General features: G+C 39.2%; 1 protein-coding gene across 2 annotated transcripts in view; it reads left to right on the top strand.

Annotated features, from left to right (window-relative positions):
* The window catches only part of ITGA6 (integrin subunit alpha 6), an 87,762-nt gene that overhangs the window by 43,802 nt on the left and 26,564 nt on the right, over nt 1-17,396 (top strand). For both annotated transcript variants that reach the window (XM_005202341.5, NM_001109981.2), the window contains exons 4-11: nt 687-942; nt 2,557-2,688; nt 5,772-5,982; nt 6,684-6,877; nt 7,020-7,108; nt 7,813-7,931; nt 13,377-13,475; nt 13,729-13,790. In XM_005202341.5, coding sequence (XP_005202398.1) covers nt 687-942; nt 2,557-2,688; nt 5,772-5,982; nt 6,684-6,877; nt 7,020-7,108; nt 7,813-7,931; nt 13,377-13,475; nt 13,729-13,790 — 1,162 coding nt within the window. The remainder of the gene's footprint in view (nt 1-686; nt 943-2,556; nt 2,689-5,771; nt 5,983-6,683; nt 6,878-7,019; nt 7,109-7,812; nt 7,932-13,376; nt 13,476-13,728; nt 13,791-17,396) is intronic.

Below are 17,396 nucleotides of genomic sequence, written 5' to 3'. Positions count from 1 at the left end.
AGAAGATGAAATAAGGTGTTTCCCATTGTTTATGTGACAGGTAAATTTACACATAAATTGCCTGTGAATTGCAGACTGTTGTCGTTTAAACACTGAGTCGTATGTGTGCTAAGTTGCTTCAGTCGTGTGCGACCCTGTGGACTGTAGCCCACCAGGCTCCTCTGTCCATGGGATTCTCCAGGCAAGAATACTAGAGTGGGTTGCCACGCCCTCCAGGGAATCCTCCTGACCCAGGGATCAAACCTGCATCTCTCATGTTTCCTGCATTAGCAGGCAGGTTCTTTACCACTAGCGCCACCTGAGAAGTCCCACTAAGTCATATCCGACTCTTTTGCGCCCGCGTGGACTGTAGCCTGCTAGGCTCCTCTGTCTATGGCATTTCCCAGGCAAGAATACTGGAGTGGGTTACCATTTCCTTCTCCAGGGGATTACAGATTGGCCTTCAGTATTTAGATTGCAGCATTATTCTCTGGGTGACGGTAAGACAGAAGTCCTGTGCTAGATAATGGTCTCCTTCTGGCAACTTTGGGGAATATTTGCTGGTTTTCTGACCTGGTCTCAGGATGAGGGCACATTTAACATCCCATTTAGAATTAACCTCTTGATTGTTGACAATTTCATTGGTTTGTAGTGAAAAACGTCAGGTTTGCCAACACATGTGAGCTACTTTATTCATCTGCTTGCAGACATGTGCTCATCGATATGAAAAAAGACAACATGTTAATACGAAGCAGGAATCCCGAGACATCTTTGGAAGGTGCTACGTCCTAAGTCAGAATCTCAGGATTGAAGATGATATGGATGGAGGAGACTGGAGTTTTTGTGATGGCCGGTTGAGAGGTCATGAAAAATTTGGTTCTTGCCAGCAAGGTGTAGCAGCTACTTTTACTAAAGACTTCCATTACATTGCGTTTGGAGCCCCAGGCACTTACAACTGGAAAGGTATGCCGGATATTTGTAGAAATGGAGATGAGAATGACTGCGTAATTTCTGCCTATGCACCATGATTTAGTACATTTAAAATTAAAACAGAATATATCATAAGGCATTTTTTATATTATAGAAGTAGAGTAGGATTACTAACATATCTTAATTCTGATTTTTAAAAACAATCGTCACATGTATGTTCTAAGATTTTTTTCCTTCTGCCAGCAATTTACATTCATATAACTAATTAACTTCCTTTGGTAAAAATATAGTTAGCATTAGGTTTTGCTGTTTTGTATTTGCTTATCTCATGAAAGTTTTAATTTTCACGTAGGGATCTGAAAACAGAAGAATTGAGTGGTGTTGTATACAAATAATATTGTATTGATACAGACATTTCTTGTATTACTTGGGCTATGTTTTGCTAATAAAGCAGGGTAGTTAGAAAGACAGATGAGAAATTAGGAAAATTTGAGATGATCGCAGATAACTTGTGGAAAGGTTATTGAATGGTATTGTTTAAATAATCTCGAGATGTAGGTGAAGGGCGCAACATTACATTTTTTGCCTGGAGGAACATGGTCAGTGCCCCTGTAATAAAAGTTCAACTTCTGAAGAAATTAAGCAGGTTTAGAAAACCGCTCTATTATAAAGGACAATTTACCTAATTCTAATTCATAGCGAAGAGAAATACATCTGATTCAGAAATAAGATTTTTGGGGGAGAAATTTATTATAATAAATCCTGTGTTCTAACATTTTCTATAGTCAGAAAAATCTTGGGAAAAATTTTCATTGCTCATTCAAAAATTTCGGAGTTTTGATTTCTATTAGGAATGGTCCTTGTACACCTTCCTGGGTATGTTCATTCATAGCAACCTTTGGGAATAATTTCCTTAGGCTACCCACCCTCAGCTGAATCTTCCACATAGCAGCATTTGTTGGGTTATCTTGACCTAATAACACACTGAATTTAGAAACAGTTTTATTTTGGCAAGAGATGCCATACATAGTAAAACAAAATAAAAACACCCACCAATTATGTATGTTTTAATTTATGGGAAATACCTCTTGCCTGCTTTGTAAATGCTGACTTAAAAATGTTACCACTTAAAAAAATGATATAGTGGACTTATTATGTGAGATCTTCTCTTTTCAATGATTAGGTCTGAAAATTTTTTGAAAATTTAAAATCTCTGGTTAAAAATGATTGGAAGAAAATATCAAAATACTAATCTCGCTTTCACACCATAGTTAAGAAGGTAAATTGATTTAGGATTACAGAAAATGTAAAATATATCAGGTTCATATAATTAAAGAGTTTTCTGTAGGTTTAGTTAATTAAACATTCCAGTTTCCATCTATAATTCCATTTTCATGGCATTATAAAGATAATTCATGAAAACACGTGGGCATTTTTTTATTACTAGAACAATTTTGTTTGATGTAAAAATCTACACAAACAGGATTTTTTAACTTTAATAACCTCAAAAGTCATCTTCTGCCTTTTGTTCCTCCAAACTTTTCTTTCTGAACTTAATGATAACATCAGGAATGTTTATTAGAACCATCTATTTTATTTTGTTTCATCTTCATTTTTTTTTTCTTTTTTACCATTTCATTCTTTTAGGGATTGTTCGTGTAGAGCAAAAGAATAACACTTTTTTTGACATGAACATCTTTGAAGATGGGCCTTATGAAGTTGGTGGAGAGACTGACCATGATGAAAGTCTAGTTCCTGTTCCTGCTAACAGTTATTTAGGTAGGAACGAGAGTAGATGACATGCCTACCTCCTCAGATGCCTCTGTGTGACACCGCTGTCACAGGACCCTGGACTGTGAGGCTGAGAAAAGGCCAGATTGGGGCTGGGGGCCTGTGGCTGCATTTAGTGGAATTTAAAGCTTGGTGATCCCTGAGGTATTCTGACTGATTCTTGTGGTATCTGACCTGAGCTGCCTCAAAGCAGGAGGAAACCTACCGTCTCCTAAAATCTTCTGTCCTGCGTGGAGGTCTGTTTCCCGAGCTAATGTCCGCTTCTGTAACCCGCACCAGGCGGTCCATGCAGCCATGACACCATGCGTGGTTGTAAGCAAGAGGCCGAGTTGTCTTCCCTCTCCGTTCAGAGTCTCTTTTTGGAGAGCTACTCTTGAAGAGCTACATTTATGAAGTTACTCGTAAGTGGCAGGTCAAGACCTCCAGGTCCATCCTTTGTGACTGCCCTTCTCCAGGGGTTGGCCTCGCTTCTGGATTGTCACAAGGCCCCTGGCAGGTGGCATGGGGGCTTTCCAGCCGAGCCAGAGCCGCACTGCTAAAGCAGCTCCGAGGACACCCAGATTGTGGTCTAAGTGCCAATTCCTTAACTCCTAACGCTTGTTTGCGTTACTAATGGGTGTCCTAAATTATTCATGTGCATTATGGTAATTACACAAAGGCTTTTAAAAGCTTTAATTCTTGGTATGAGTTGACATAAAGAATAATTACTGTGTAATTCTTGGAAAAAAATGTAAAAAATCTACTAAATCTAAATAGTATCCTGTTCTTTTTAAAAAATAGATAAGTACCATATGCTGGAGATCTTACTAGAACAATGGAAGGTTAAAAAGGGGAAAAAAATGGGTGTAGATCTAAAAATAATTCTAAATAAGGTATTAATAAACATATTCTTTAAAAATTGTTCTAATTGTATAGATATGTATAAACATACTGTTAATTAAAAAAAACTTTTCAGAAACTCCCCCACCCCTAAATTAAGAATTTGATGTGAAGACATAGAATGGAGAAAACTTATACTTACCACTTGTTAAGCACCTACTGTATGCTATAAATCACACACTATTACTACTTTATAGGTCTTATTTGTTCTTTCCAACTATATTATAAAATAAATATTATTTTCCTTTTGCTGATGGGGGAAAAAATGCCTGTCACTGAGGGAAATGAATTTCCTAGTCCAAGGTCACACAATTAATACTCCCCCAGCCAAGGGAAGAAATGCTCATGAAAATGATTGGGACAGGGTGGGAAGCAGCTGGGTATGTGAATGCTTTCAGTGGCTTTGCAGGACAGGAGGGGAACACAGGGCTGAGTGGTTTGCAGTCTCAATTATTAAATAGGATTTTCCAGGGCAAAATTCTTTTCAAGGTAAATATTAATACTCTCAGTAAACCAATATTTTAATTGAATAAATTTTAACAGTCTCTTCAAATGAGTTACTTAATTTATGCCATTTCAATTTAATGTTTCTGGTCAAGAAGCCAACACTTTGGTTCATAAGATAGATGCCCGTGGATTTTATCTTAGTGTCTACTGGAACATGTGAAACTATTAAACTTTTTTTTATTAAACACATTTGCCACTTTCAGAATGGATTTCCTCAAAAGCGGGTACTGGGTCGGGGTGGGGAGAATAGTGTCACATTTCTACTGTTACATTTTGGCTGTCTGTGCATCTGTCATTTCGAAAAAATCAGCAGGTTTTAGGAGGAAAATGATCTGCATGAGGTTTGGAAGCTGGCAAAGAGGGTGGCTTGCCGGATGCAGCAGTGGCCTCAACATTGCGAGCACGGCAGTAGCCGGTGTGCCTCTTACCAAGCATAATTGCTTTTTCTTCAATCTCTTCCGTCCCGTGCATGTGTACAGGCCTGCTGTTTTTGACCAGCGTTTCCTATACAGATCCCGATCAGTTTGTTTATAAAACACAGCCTCCCAGGGAGCAGCCCGACACATCCCCTGATGTGATGATGAATAGCTACCTAGGTTTGTGACCTCTGAGATGACAAATAAATGGTCTTGGTCATGGTCATTTAAGAATTTTTTTTTTTTGATCCATATAGAGCATAAATCTTTTTATTTTCTATTTCATTTCAAGTGAAGCACACACAAAAAGCATGCTGCAGTTGAGGCTCTGCAGCCAGAATGGCTTCCAGAGCTGGATTCAATTGTGTCTCCTTTATAAACTTGTATCCTGTTTTTCAACACGCTTCACAATTTGAGAACTGCAACAGTAGCGGTGATGCTTTTCATAAATAAAACCCAATTAAAAGGGTGAGCTTATAGTATTCTGCATCTGCCTCGTCTTCACATAGGAAGATTTGCTTTATTTGGACAATTTTGATGCGTGGACATTTGTGTCTGCTTGCCATTTAACCTCAGTTGGTAATCTGACATCCTACCTGATGCTTTATAATGAGGTTTCTAATGTTTTTCTGCCCTCTGAACAAGTGTGTAATTGATACAGATGACAACTTGCTCACCTCTATTGTTTACGCTAGGTTCTCAAATCTCATCAGTCATGGTTTTGTTTGCATGTTTGTGTCTGAGAACTAAGTTGGCCCTAAGGAGTAAAATGCTGGCTGTGGTATATTAATGTTGTTAGCATTCTTTTATTGCCTGATGACCAAAGAGATTGATGAATATACAAGTTACTAATCACTGCATTATAGCAAGACCCATAGGCACTCAGTTATGCTATGTCAGGTTACATCTTGGTGTACAGGATGTAACTTTCCCTGGATAATTTAGTATCTAGCTTGATCTCCTTTTACAGCAGTTTCAGTATTGGAATGGAGTTTGAACTGATTCTTAAGTAGCATGTATGCTTCATGATTGAAGTTACACAAATGCTAACTAGCACAGGTGCTTTTTTAAAATGCCTTAACAGGGAAATACCTACTATTTTATGCTTGAGTCAAATCTCCTGGTTCTGTAATTCTTATCATAGATATGATAGCTGGTGGGGAGGGTCAGAAGGAGAGTGGTGGGAAACCACAGGTAGTGATGAAGTAACCAGTGTTAGATACCTCCTGAAAAACAAGAGTTGATAAGTACCATGTTTTGTTTTTCTAGGCTTTTCTTTGGACTCGGGGAAAGGTATTGTTTCCAAAGATGAGATCACTTTCGTGTCTGGTGCTCCTAGAGCCAATCATAGTGGAGCGGTGGTTTTGCTTAAAAGAGACCTGAAGTCTGCGCACCTTCTCCCTGAGCACATATTTGATGGGGAAGGGCTGGCTTCTTCATTTGGCTATGACGTAGCAGTGGTGGACCTCAACAAAGACGGGTAAGAGCCGCTGAGGTTATTTTACATTTGCAAAGAGCTCATCGCTGCTCTGGCTGCTATAGGTGTTGAGAGGGAATACCCTTCCAGGTTAGTTGATGGAAAGGATATTTCCGCTGCCAAATTTTTACCATCCCATCAGTCTTCCTCACTTATATTTTGGTAGCAGACATTCGTTACCCTCCCTAGGATGTAGGATTACATTTTCAGTCTTCAGTTTTTACTATGTCCTAGGATCATGGGTCTGTGAGAGTTAAAATTTAACTAAAAAAAAAAAAATGACACCTACGTGGTTCTGTTCTGTGGTGTCTTAAGGGGATTTTGGAGTAGCCAGAATGTCCTGTTGAAAGTAGGGATTGGTGACAAAGTCGATAAAAAGGTCTGTGGTGGGTGGTGCCTATCTGGGTCTTGGGTAGAAGGTCAAAGGTGGAAGGGAGTGGAATCTTCACTGGGAGTCTCTCTGCACTATAGTTGTAACTTGGAAACTGGCTTCAAGTTCTTACTGTTGATGTTCTCCTTTGGGTGTTATTAGAGGCTACCTAGTTTTTAAAAAAAATACTTCAATTGATGAGATATAAATTCCAGATTTGAGGTCCTTTTTATCGTATCTCTGTGTCCTTAGTACCCGTTCATGTGGGATTCTCCCTAAGCTTGCTGGTATTTTGGCCAGTGGTTCACAGTTCTTCCCCTCATTATGTTTTCAGGTGGCAAGATATAGTTATTGGAGCCCCACAGTATTTTGATAGAAGTGGAGAAGTTGGAGGTGCAGCGTATGTCTACATTAACCAGCAAGGCAGATGGAATAACGTCAAGCCGATTCGTCTTAATGGAACCAAAGATTCTATGTTTGGCATTGCAGTCAAAAATATTGGTGATATTAATCAAGATGGCTACCCAGGTAGAGAAATAGATTGTGAAATGGTCATGATTTATAGATTATGTGATTGTCTAAGATAGTGAGTGCTCATGACATATTTTAAAACATTGTATTGGAATGCTTTTAAAATGTGACGTTTGTTAAAACATGGTGTTGTTAACAGATATTGCTGTTGGAGCACCCTATGATGGTAAGGGGAAGGTTTTTATCTATCATGGATCTGCGAATGGAATAAATACCAAACCAACACAGGTAACCAGATAACTTGGATTTCTATAGTTAAGGTCTCAGTAGTTTTCTTTCCAATGGATTGTTTAGATTTACGTGAATTTTCACACTAATCATGTGTTACTTACAAATCTAAAATTGTGTGAACTTTGGTTTTATAAAAATATGTATTAGAAAATAGCTTGTAAATAGATTTAAATGCAATGAGCTGCTTGTTTTAAACTGTAAAATTTCTTTGGTAAATTAAAAATCCAACTAAGCCAAAGGAAAAGACTGTTCTACCCTGGCAGCATAAGGAGATGGAATGTGATATATTTCCTTTAGTAGCATATTAAGAAGGGATGAAACTGGACAAACATAAGAGATGATTGTAATTGCATAGAGAATCAGATACCAAAATCTAAAAATTGCTTTAGAGGAAAATAAGACATTTGGAGGGCAGGAAGAGAAGTTTGGTTTGAAATACACTGATTGACTTAATATGGTACATAAGGTTATCAAAAATTCTCTTTGTCTTTTCAGATACAACATAAATCAGGTAACTTCTGTGAAAATAAAATGCATGAAATGTTTGATCATGTGTATGCTTATTTATAATTCAGTTGTGATTTAATATAATTTGTAAGTAAACTCTTTAACTTCAGTTCAAAAGAGACTTATCTTCAAAGCATAAATAAAAGGCTTATTTTAGTAGCCAGGTGTCCGTTCTGATGCCCTATTCATTTCAGGTTCTTGAGGGTAAGTCACCCTTTTTTGGATATTCAATTGCTGGAAACATGGACCTTGATAGAAATTCCTACCCTGATGTTGCTGTTGGTTCTCTCTCAGATTCGGTGACTATTTTCAGGTGTGTAATCTCTTGCTTTAAGCTTGTTTGGTAAATCTGCTTATACTAGAGTTGTTGGTTTTTTTTGACATTTTGAATTGAAATTTGTAACAACTGTACTTCAAAGGCAAAGTCTTGTATGAGTTTTGAATATTTTTTTCTCTTGAGAGTAGTACAACAATGTAATAAAAACCTATTTCGTAAAGTCTTTGTATAATTTTGAACTAATTTTTTTAAAAGGTCAGAACTGGTAGAAATTTTTTACCTTTACATTTATAAAAACTGAAACAAAGAATTTGATCGTATAAAGAATTTAAAGAAGGAAATGAATGTACTGTATTTTACCATCTATTAAGAAACTCCAAAATTTTGGTTTATATCCTTCTAGGTTTTTTCCTGTGAATATACACCTATGTTTAACAAAATTGAGATTGTAATGTACATATAGTTTTGTAACCTGCTTTTGCTGGTTTGTAATGAATAGTGGCCTTTTTCTGTGAGTGAGTATAACGCATAGTGGGTTATTTCCCTGTCATTGAGTACTTTTCTGAAATGAAGTTAACGGTTGCCTGAGACATCATATGGGTCATGTGTTTATTTAACAAATTTTGGGTTGTTTATTTTGGGTCATAGTTTATTTAACAACTGCCATACTGTCATACTGGAGAAGGCGATGGCACCCCACTCCAGTACTCTTGCCTGGAAAATCCCATGGACGGAGGAGCCTGGTAGGCTGCAGTCCATGGAGTCGCAAAGAGTTGGACATGACTGAGCGACTTCACTTTCACTTTTCCCTTTCATGCATTGGAGAAGGAAATGGCAACCCACTCCAGTGTTCTTGCCTGGAGAATCCCAGGGACGGGGAAGCCTAGTGGGCTGCCGTCTATGGGGTCACACAGAGTCGGACACGACTGAAGCGACTTAGCAGCAGCAGCAGCAGCAGCAGCATACCGTCATTGGACAGTTAGATTGCTTTCCAGGTTTGGTGGTTTACTTCCTTGATACACAAAGCTGGTAAGCATCCTTACTTTTCTTCATGTCCTAGATTATTTCCTTAAGATAACTTCCTGAAAGTGAGTTGCAAAGTTGAAGCGCATGTGTGTTTTAAGACTTGTGATTCCTTCAACCAAAATGATCTCCAGAAAGGCTGCAGCGGTTTGCCCATCAGCTGTGTCTCAGTGGCCTTATCCCAACAATTCCATCACTGCTGGAAATTGCCAGGAAAAATTGTGCAAAACATTTTTTTTTTAATTTAAAAAGTAGCACATTCTTTTTTTTTTTTTTTTTTTTATAAAATGTTAATACAGAATTGCAGTTAAGTGCAAGTTTTCCAATATTCTTTCCTTCCATCAAACAACTTTTAATAGTTTTGAGTCTCTCTGCACTTCTAGGGTATCATCAAACAGCCGTACTGTAACTGCTGTCTTCTATTCTGGTTTGTAAAAATCAACCTCTTCCATTTTCTCTCCTTGTTAATACAGATATATCAATCTTATTCTTTTTAAAAGCTCAATGTTATTCCATAATACGCATTTAATGAGTCTTTGGTTGATGGAATTTTTAGATAGTCTGTGACTTTTAGCTATTATAAACAGTGTGTTAGATGGTGTATTGTATATATATCTCCATGTAATGGATTTTTTTTAAAGAAAAATTCCTAGAAATAGAATTGCTGGGATCAAGGTTAGCACATTTTTGTATTCATCATGTGTGTATATGCATACTCAGTCAGTCTCCGACTCCAACCACATGGACTGCAGCCTGCCAGGCTCCTCTGTCCATGGGATTTCCAAGGCAAGAATACTGGAGTGAGTAGCCATTTCCTCCTCCAGGGGATTTTCCTGACCCAGGGATTGAACTCTCACCTCCTGCATTGGCAGCTAGATGGATTCTTTACCACTGAGCCACCTGGGAAACCCTTACATATACCCACAGAAAAGTTGTAGCAATTTATATTCACAGCAGCAACCTACCAGAGGGCCCATTTTCTCACACCTTTACTGACACCCAACAGGATGAATCTAATTTTTGCCACTGTGGTGTGATCTCATCTTTTGATTGAATTTGCAGTTCTTTGATCATTGGTGAAAATGAACCATTTGGGTTCATTGGTTTTGTTTGTTTGTTTTTTAAAAAAACTATTTGGCTTTACAGTCATTTTTATCTGAAGAATCTTTTCAAAGAAATGGGCAGCGATGTTCAGTGAAACCCTAAACGAAAAATAATCTGTATGTCATGTGTACACTTGGTACTGTCGTTGCTCTGTATTCTTCTGGAAGGATGCCAAGCATAGATGTAGCCTCTATATCTAAAAGAGTATACTAACCAAAACCCCTGCGGATAATAAAATGACACCAGGATACTTTTGAAGATAATACTACTTTAAAAAAGACAGAATATACTGTGCATTTATATAATGTGGTATAAAATACTATAGAAAAATAGTCTTCTAGTTAAATGGCAAGATCTATGAAAGTCATTTTATGAGAAAGCTAAGAACCAGAAGAGACATTACAGATGGCAAAAGTGGGACATGTGAAAGTAAGTGGAGAAAAATGTATCTGGAATATTAGGCCAAAGGAAGAAGATAAAAAAAATAGTTTGAATGTATGTCTGTTACTGCCTTTATATGCCTGTTTCTCTCTGTTCATGTGTTAGGTATTAACCTTAAAATAGTCAACATTTTTAAAAGGTAGAAGAGTATAGTATAACATTTGATTACTTCAGCAGTTTCCATCAAAAAGCAATTTGAACTTCTAGTTTGAGATACATACCTCTGGTGTCAAGAAGACTTGAATTCCTGTAACAAAAGTTGGTTACCAAGACTTTCCCAGAAGATAACGTCTTTAGCCAGTTAAATATTTGTATCTGTATGTAATTGATATTTTAATACCTTTACTTTCCTGTCCCCATAAGTAGGTTGACTGTGAATCCTGTATACATGTTCCTTCTTTCCTCATAGATAGTATGAAAATGAATTTCAAAAGCCTTTGCTAATAAGATAACTTTCCTATTTTACAAATAAAAACAGAAGCCCAGGACTTGCCTGTGCTTTTGAGCCTGGATCCTGTGAGAGCAGGGCATGGTACCTAAATCTTCCCAATGTCAGTCTCCACTAAATCATGCTAGTACTATGATACTTAATAAGTAAATGCCAATTAAACACAAGACAGCTGAGCAGTAAGATTTGCTTTATGTGTTAAAAGGCATTTTTACGATTCCATATATAATGTGCTCTGAAAATTGTGTATATTGTATGTTTAAAAACAGGATTTAGGCAGAAGTGTGTGTTAAAATATTTATTTTGAAATGTATGCCGTACCAAAGCCTTAGTACTATTATATGTAAAACACTCTAGCATCTGTAGCAACTGGTATTAAAACATTTATGAACTTTTTGCCTTCTAAATATGCTCTCAAAACTTTAGAAACATACCTACAGGCATACCTCATTTCATTGCACATTGCTTTACTGTACTTCATAGATACTGTGGCAGTTTTTTGTTTTTTAAAAAATTGAAGGCTGTGGCAAGGTGTCATTTCCCCAACATGTGTTTACTTCATGTCTCTCTGTCACATTTTGGTAATTCTTGTAACATTTTTCATTTATTATTATTATAACTTTTTCATTTATTATTACTTTAATTATGGTGATCTTGGATATTACTGCTATGAATTCCTGAAGGCCCAGATGCTGATTAGCACTTTTTTTTTTAGCAATAACATATTTTTTAATTAAGGCAGGTACATTGTTTAGACATAATTCCCTTGCAACTTAATAGACTACAGTATACTGAAAACATAACTTATAGAAAACCAAAAAATTCAAGTGACTCCTTTATTGCAGTCTTAGCTTTATTGCTGTGGTCTGCAACCAAACCTGCAGTATCTCCAGTGTAAAATAACAATAGAAAGAGAAACAATTAAGATAAAGGGAAATGAAAAAAATGTGAGCATCATTTGCCCTTTTATTGGCTCCTGCCTTCCCCATGAAGGTACTCACGCTCTGTCTGGCCTACAGACAGATTGATTCCAGAAGTTCAGACTAGCCCTTAGGAATTTGGAATACATTTTCCTGTGGAACACTATTCTCCAGGATGGCTGGGTTTACCACAAACCCACCGAAGTCAGTGTGACTGAATCCCTGTGGCAATGGAATCATAGAAGCCACTCTGAGTTCATGTGGGGAGTGCCAGAGGCGGGAGGTGTACCGTCTGCCCAGCCCTTTCACACCCCAACCGCCACACCCTAGCGTTCCTGTGCCAGTGGTGCAGGGATCAAGCCATAGGCCCTTGGTGACCCCTTGGGCTGTGGCGGGTAGGGAAGAATATATAAGGGAGAAAGATGATGATTTTACATGGTGAGAAGGACTAAAGGTGTAGGATTCTGCTGCTTGTGTGTCCGTGAGGTTGGGTTAAGGCAGAGATAGGAAAGGATAAAGGATTCCAGGCTTTGCTTATAGAGATATTGTGGCGGTAGGAAAGTTGTGGTCAGTACTAGCAAGCACGTGAGGTTGGAGATAGCAGAGTCCCAGGGAGGATAGGAAGCTCAGATATTGTAAGATGGGGACCTGTAAGGTCAGGGCTTGCCTAGAGTACTAAAATGCACATATGTGTAGAAATCCTGGTAGTGAGCACCCCAGAATGTTAGATGTATGTTGGTATAACCTTTTTGGAGCTTTTTTTGAGGGGGAGGCAAGATTACCCAGAATTAAAAATGCATATATTGTTTGACTCAGAAATTCTGCTTAAGAATTTATCCTACAGATAAACAGATGAATAAACTTAGGACACATACATGTACATAGATGTATATGCAAGGATGTTTGTCAGCTGAAAGCCTTACAGAATTATAAATGTCCACCGATTAAGGGACTGGTTGAATAAATGATGTTCCATTGGTATATGCAACACCACCAGCTGTGAGAAACAACTAGATTTGTGTGTAGAGATATGAGAAGACCTCTGAAATGTGAATGAGAAAAAGCAACATGCAGACCAATAAGCATGAAAAACTCCCACTTAAAAAGAAATGCTTGTTTTATATTTAATTTTAAATAGTATTTTTAACTGAACCAGACTGATATGTCTGGAAGGACATGCAAAGCTCCTTGAGAGTTTGGGTGGGGATGAGACATATTCACCTGAAAACTATGGAACTTTTTACATATTGCCCATATTATTCTTTCAGTTTAAAAACTCCATTAATATTAAAATTATTAATATAAAACAATTGATAATTTTGAATGTGTCATGTTTAAACAGTTTTATAAGTATCACGTCATCATGTTTTAAATTATGTCTGTTAACAGCTATTTTCTTTAGCAACGGGGGAGCAGGAATATCATCGGGAAACAGTTTTTCCTGTGGTTTTTAAGATGCAGCATCTGAGGATGCCTGTGTAGTGCGTGAGCTCATCTTACATCCAGATAGCAAAAGGCTGAGCTTGTCTTCTCCTTTGTCTTCAGATCCCGGCCTGTGATTAATATTCAGCAAACCATCACAGTAACACCCAACAGAATTGATCTCCGTCAGAAAACGCTCTGTGGGGCGCCTAGTGGGATATGGTGAGCATTTGCGCCGTATCCACTCTTCCCCCACAGTTTCATATCTCTGCATTATGGTGACCCCGTTGCCCCAAGGAGCCATGGGGAAGATTAAGAGAAATGGGGAAAGGGAAGAGGAATCTTGTCAAGTGGGTATATAACATTTTACTCATCAGTCATCCCTGGGGGGATATGAGGATGAGGAACGTGTTGAGATTTTTTTTTCCAGGGCAGTAAGGCATTTCTTAATGACTGTGTTTTTGATTTTGTACAGCCTCAAGGTTAAGGCCTGTTTTGAATATACTGCTAAACCCACCGGTTACAATCCTTCAATAAGTAAGTACCTAGTACTTTTTGTTTGTTTGCTTATCTGAACATCTTTATTTTGCTTAATTTTCTTTAATTGGAGTATGATTGCTTTACAATGTTGTGTTAGGTTCTGCTGTACAACACAGTGAATCAACTGAAATTAGATCTTTTCTGTCTGCCAGGTTGAAAAGTTCTGAATAAATAACTAGACGAACAAAACTGTAATGGCCAACATGAGTCCATAAATTCTGATTTAAAGAACTAAGTCTGTCTGTCATCTTCTTTTTAATCAGGAGGGTAAAGCACAAGAGGAAAAAAATGCATTTGGTCCCAATTTGAATTTTCCAGAGCAGATGGTTTAGGGCAGAATGAATGCCTTGGATAAGTACTCATTTGCTGCCACAACCGTTTCCTCCATGTCTGTCTTTGAAAAGCAGGGTGGTTTTGTGGTTGTAAGATGGCGGGTGGTGGTTGTAGAAGAGTGACCGCGGGAGCCCGAGTCCTACTTGAATAAATTGTCAGTTTATAGTCTCTTCGCTGCTGGGTTCCCTCCCAGAGTCCTCTGTGGTCCAGAACACCCATGCTGTGTCCCTGAGGGTGGGCCCGGGGGGACCTGAAGACTGGGCTTGAACTCAGAGACTTGGGCTCTTCTCCTGGATCCCGTGCTTCAACACAGAGCTAATCCCATAATGTTTGAGTTTTTATTTTCCTATCAGTTAAAAGTAAATGCCTCTGGTGGGAATTAACTACATAGGATTGTGGCAGAGTTCAGATGAGATAAGGTGGTGAAAGGGCTTCCTTGATGGTTGAGACAGTAAAGAATCTGCCTACAATGCAGGAGACCCAGGTTTGATCCCTGGGTTGGGAAGATCCCCTGGAGAAGGGAATCACTACCCACTGCAGTATTCTTACCTGGAGAATTCCATGGACATAGGGGCCTGGCAGGCTACAGTCCATGGAGTCGCAAAGAGTTGGACATGACTGAGTTTTTCTTTTTCAAGGTGGTGAAAGCAGGTTGTCATTCATAAGGTCTTATTCTACTTCGCTTTTTTTTTTTTTTTTTTAAGAAGAAAGACAGGAGTTTTGCCACAGGGTTTGACAAATTTTGTTTATTTGTTTGTTTGTTTAAATTTTATTTTATTTTTAAACTTTACATAATTGTATTAGTTTTGCCAAATATCAAAATGAATCCATCACAGGTATACATGTGCTCCCCATCGTGAACCCTCCTCCCTCCTCCCTCCCCATAACATCCCTCTGGGTTGTCCCAGTGCACTAACCCCAAGCATCCAGTATCGTGCATTGAACCTGGACTGATACTCTCACAATAGTGATGATCACTGAGGCCCTCTCTGGTGTGTTTTAGTAGCAGCTGTACCTCTTCAGGAGTAAGCCAGAGTAAAGTTGGGGGGCCTAGGAATCTAAAGACATCTTTTCCCCAAAGAGGAAGTACAGAGCAAAGGTGATTTCCTTCCTGGGTCAGCCGTGGTCCCAGCGGCTAGGTATACCAGTGCAGCAGAGCCACCAAGGAAACTTTTCTGGAAAGACAGGGTGGTTCTCAAGGTTTTCAGTTTTTACTCCTCTTTGAGATGGAATGAGTTTTCTCAAGGCTTCTCCATGTTACCTTGAGTATTTCTTTTCTTTATGAAAAAAAGGTATCCCTTTATAATATCCCAGAACTTCATATATAGTCTGCCTTCACCCAATCCATGCTGTCATAAACCCACTTGGCCTTCATCTTCCCAGATTTTAAACTGTCCTCAGGAGATTTCTTCATCTCCTTCACCTTTTTAGGCCCCTTCTTCTGGGCCACCTCCCACTCTGTTGTCGCTCCATGAGCTCTGCAGACCTTGCAGTATGGTGTGCATGTATTAGGACTTTCCACCCCCAGGGGAGCTGTGGCCTTTCGCTTTGCTCTTGAAGTAGCCGGTATTTTACTGAGTATAGAAAATACTGTTCTTTGTGTGGCTTTCAGCAATAGAACATATTTTATGATTTCTCCCAATCTCTCACCCTCTCAGATTTTGTGTTGTTTTTACCCAACTGTGGTCCCTTCCACTTGCTGGCTTGGATCGTGGGGCCTTTTACCATTGTGTCTGGAAGCAGCCTAGAGAGACCAGGAAAGACAGAGACTAGGCAGGGAGAGGGAAGGGAAACATGTTTTTATTCTATTGGTCATCTTCTCAAACCACACTGTTTGCCAAAGATGTGAAATCTCATCAGAACATTTCTTATCTTCCCTCAGATCAATCATTTATACAAAATAAATTACAAACTTCCTTTTAGCATAAATGCTGCCCTTGATGCCATGTATATTAATTTCCTATAACTACCCCTACATTAACCAAGTATTTATGAATAGCCCACTATAGATTGGGCTTCCTTTGTGGCTCAGCTGGTAAAGAATCCGCCCACAGTGCAGGAGACCTGGGTTCCATCCCTGGGGTGGGAAGATCCCTGGAGAAGGGAAAGGCTACCCACTACTGTATTCTGGCCTGGAGAATTCCATGGACTGTTTAGTCCCTGGGTTGCAAAGAGTCGGACACAACTGAGTGACTTTCACTTCACTCTAGAAAGAACTTTTTTTCTCTGAAGAAATGGAAAGAGAAATTATTGCCATTGCTTCCACGGTATTGGGAAATTCTAAGTCAAATAAAGCAGAACTTGCACAAAGCTGCAAGAGTTAATACGTCTACAGTCTGTTCCCCACGTCCGAGTGTGTGAGCTTATTGTTCGGCTGCTGCTTTAACTCAGCAGTCCTTGGCTATGGTGTTCCATCCTTACAGATATTTATAATTGAGCCTTAATGACTATTCTACTTGGCTTGCCCCTGCAAAGGTCAGCAAAGGTGGCCAGCAAGGATTTTAAGATGATGTGAACTGTCTGGAGGGTCAGAAAAGGTTGGAGAGGGTTTGGTAGATAAATGGTTTTAATGCCCCCACGCACTCCCCTGCTTTTGGCATGAGGGGCACTCAGCATGTGAGCCTTCGTCTGGTTCATTGTGAAGTTAGCAGGTCACTGATAAATGGATGATGTCAAGGCTCACAGAGGGCCTAAAATGGAGGCGCATTCCATTTGGCAGCCATGACATTTAAGAATTCTTCAGATGGACACAGAAATTACTATTGAAACAGTTGTTTCTAAATTTTGGTTTTACATATGGGAACAGCCATTGTTTCAGCACAAGGATGATGACTGTATGTGTGTGCGTGCAAATGCGCGTTGGGTGTGTGCTGATGTGTTTGTTCATATGGTCTACTATCCTGTTTGTGTCAGATGTTGTGCTGTTGCTGGGGAATACAATGGTGAAGAGCTGGAGGTGGTCTCTGGAGCGGCTTTTCCTGAGAAAGTGATTGGGCATTCACAGCACAGCAGACTTAAGTGTAGCGCTGCTGCTGCTGAGTCACTGCAGTCGTGTCCGACTCTCTGCGACCCCATACATGGCAGCCCACCAGGCTCCTCCATCCCTGGGATTCTCCAGGCAAGAATACTGGAGTGGGTTGCCATTGCCTTTTCCAGTGCGTGAAAGTGAAGTCGCTCAGTCGTGCCCGACTATTCGCGACCCCATGGACTGTAGCTACCAGGCTCCTCCATCCATGGGATTCTCCAGGCAAGAGTACTGGAGTGGGATGC

Source organism: Bos taurus, chromosome 2 (genome assembly GCF_002263795.3).
Source record: "Bos taurus isolate L1 Dominette 01449 registration number 42190680 breed Hereford chromosome 2, ARS-UCD2.0, whole genome shotgun sequence".
Lineage (NCBI taxonomy): Eukaryota > Metazoa > Chordata > Mammalia > Artiodactyla > Bovidae > Bos > Bos taurus.
Note: the sequence above shows the minus strand (reverse complement) of the source record. Positions and strands in the feature narration are given on the sequence as shown.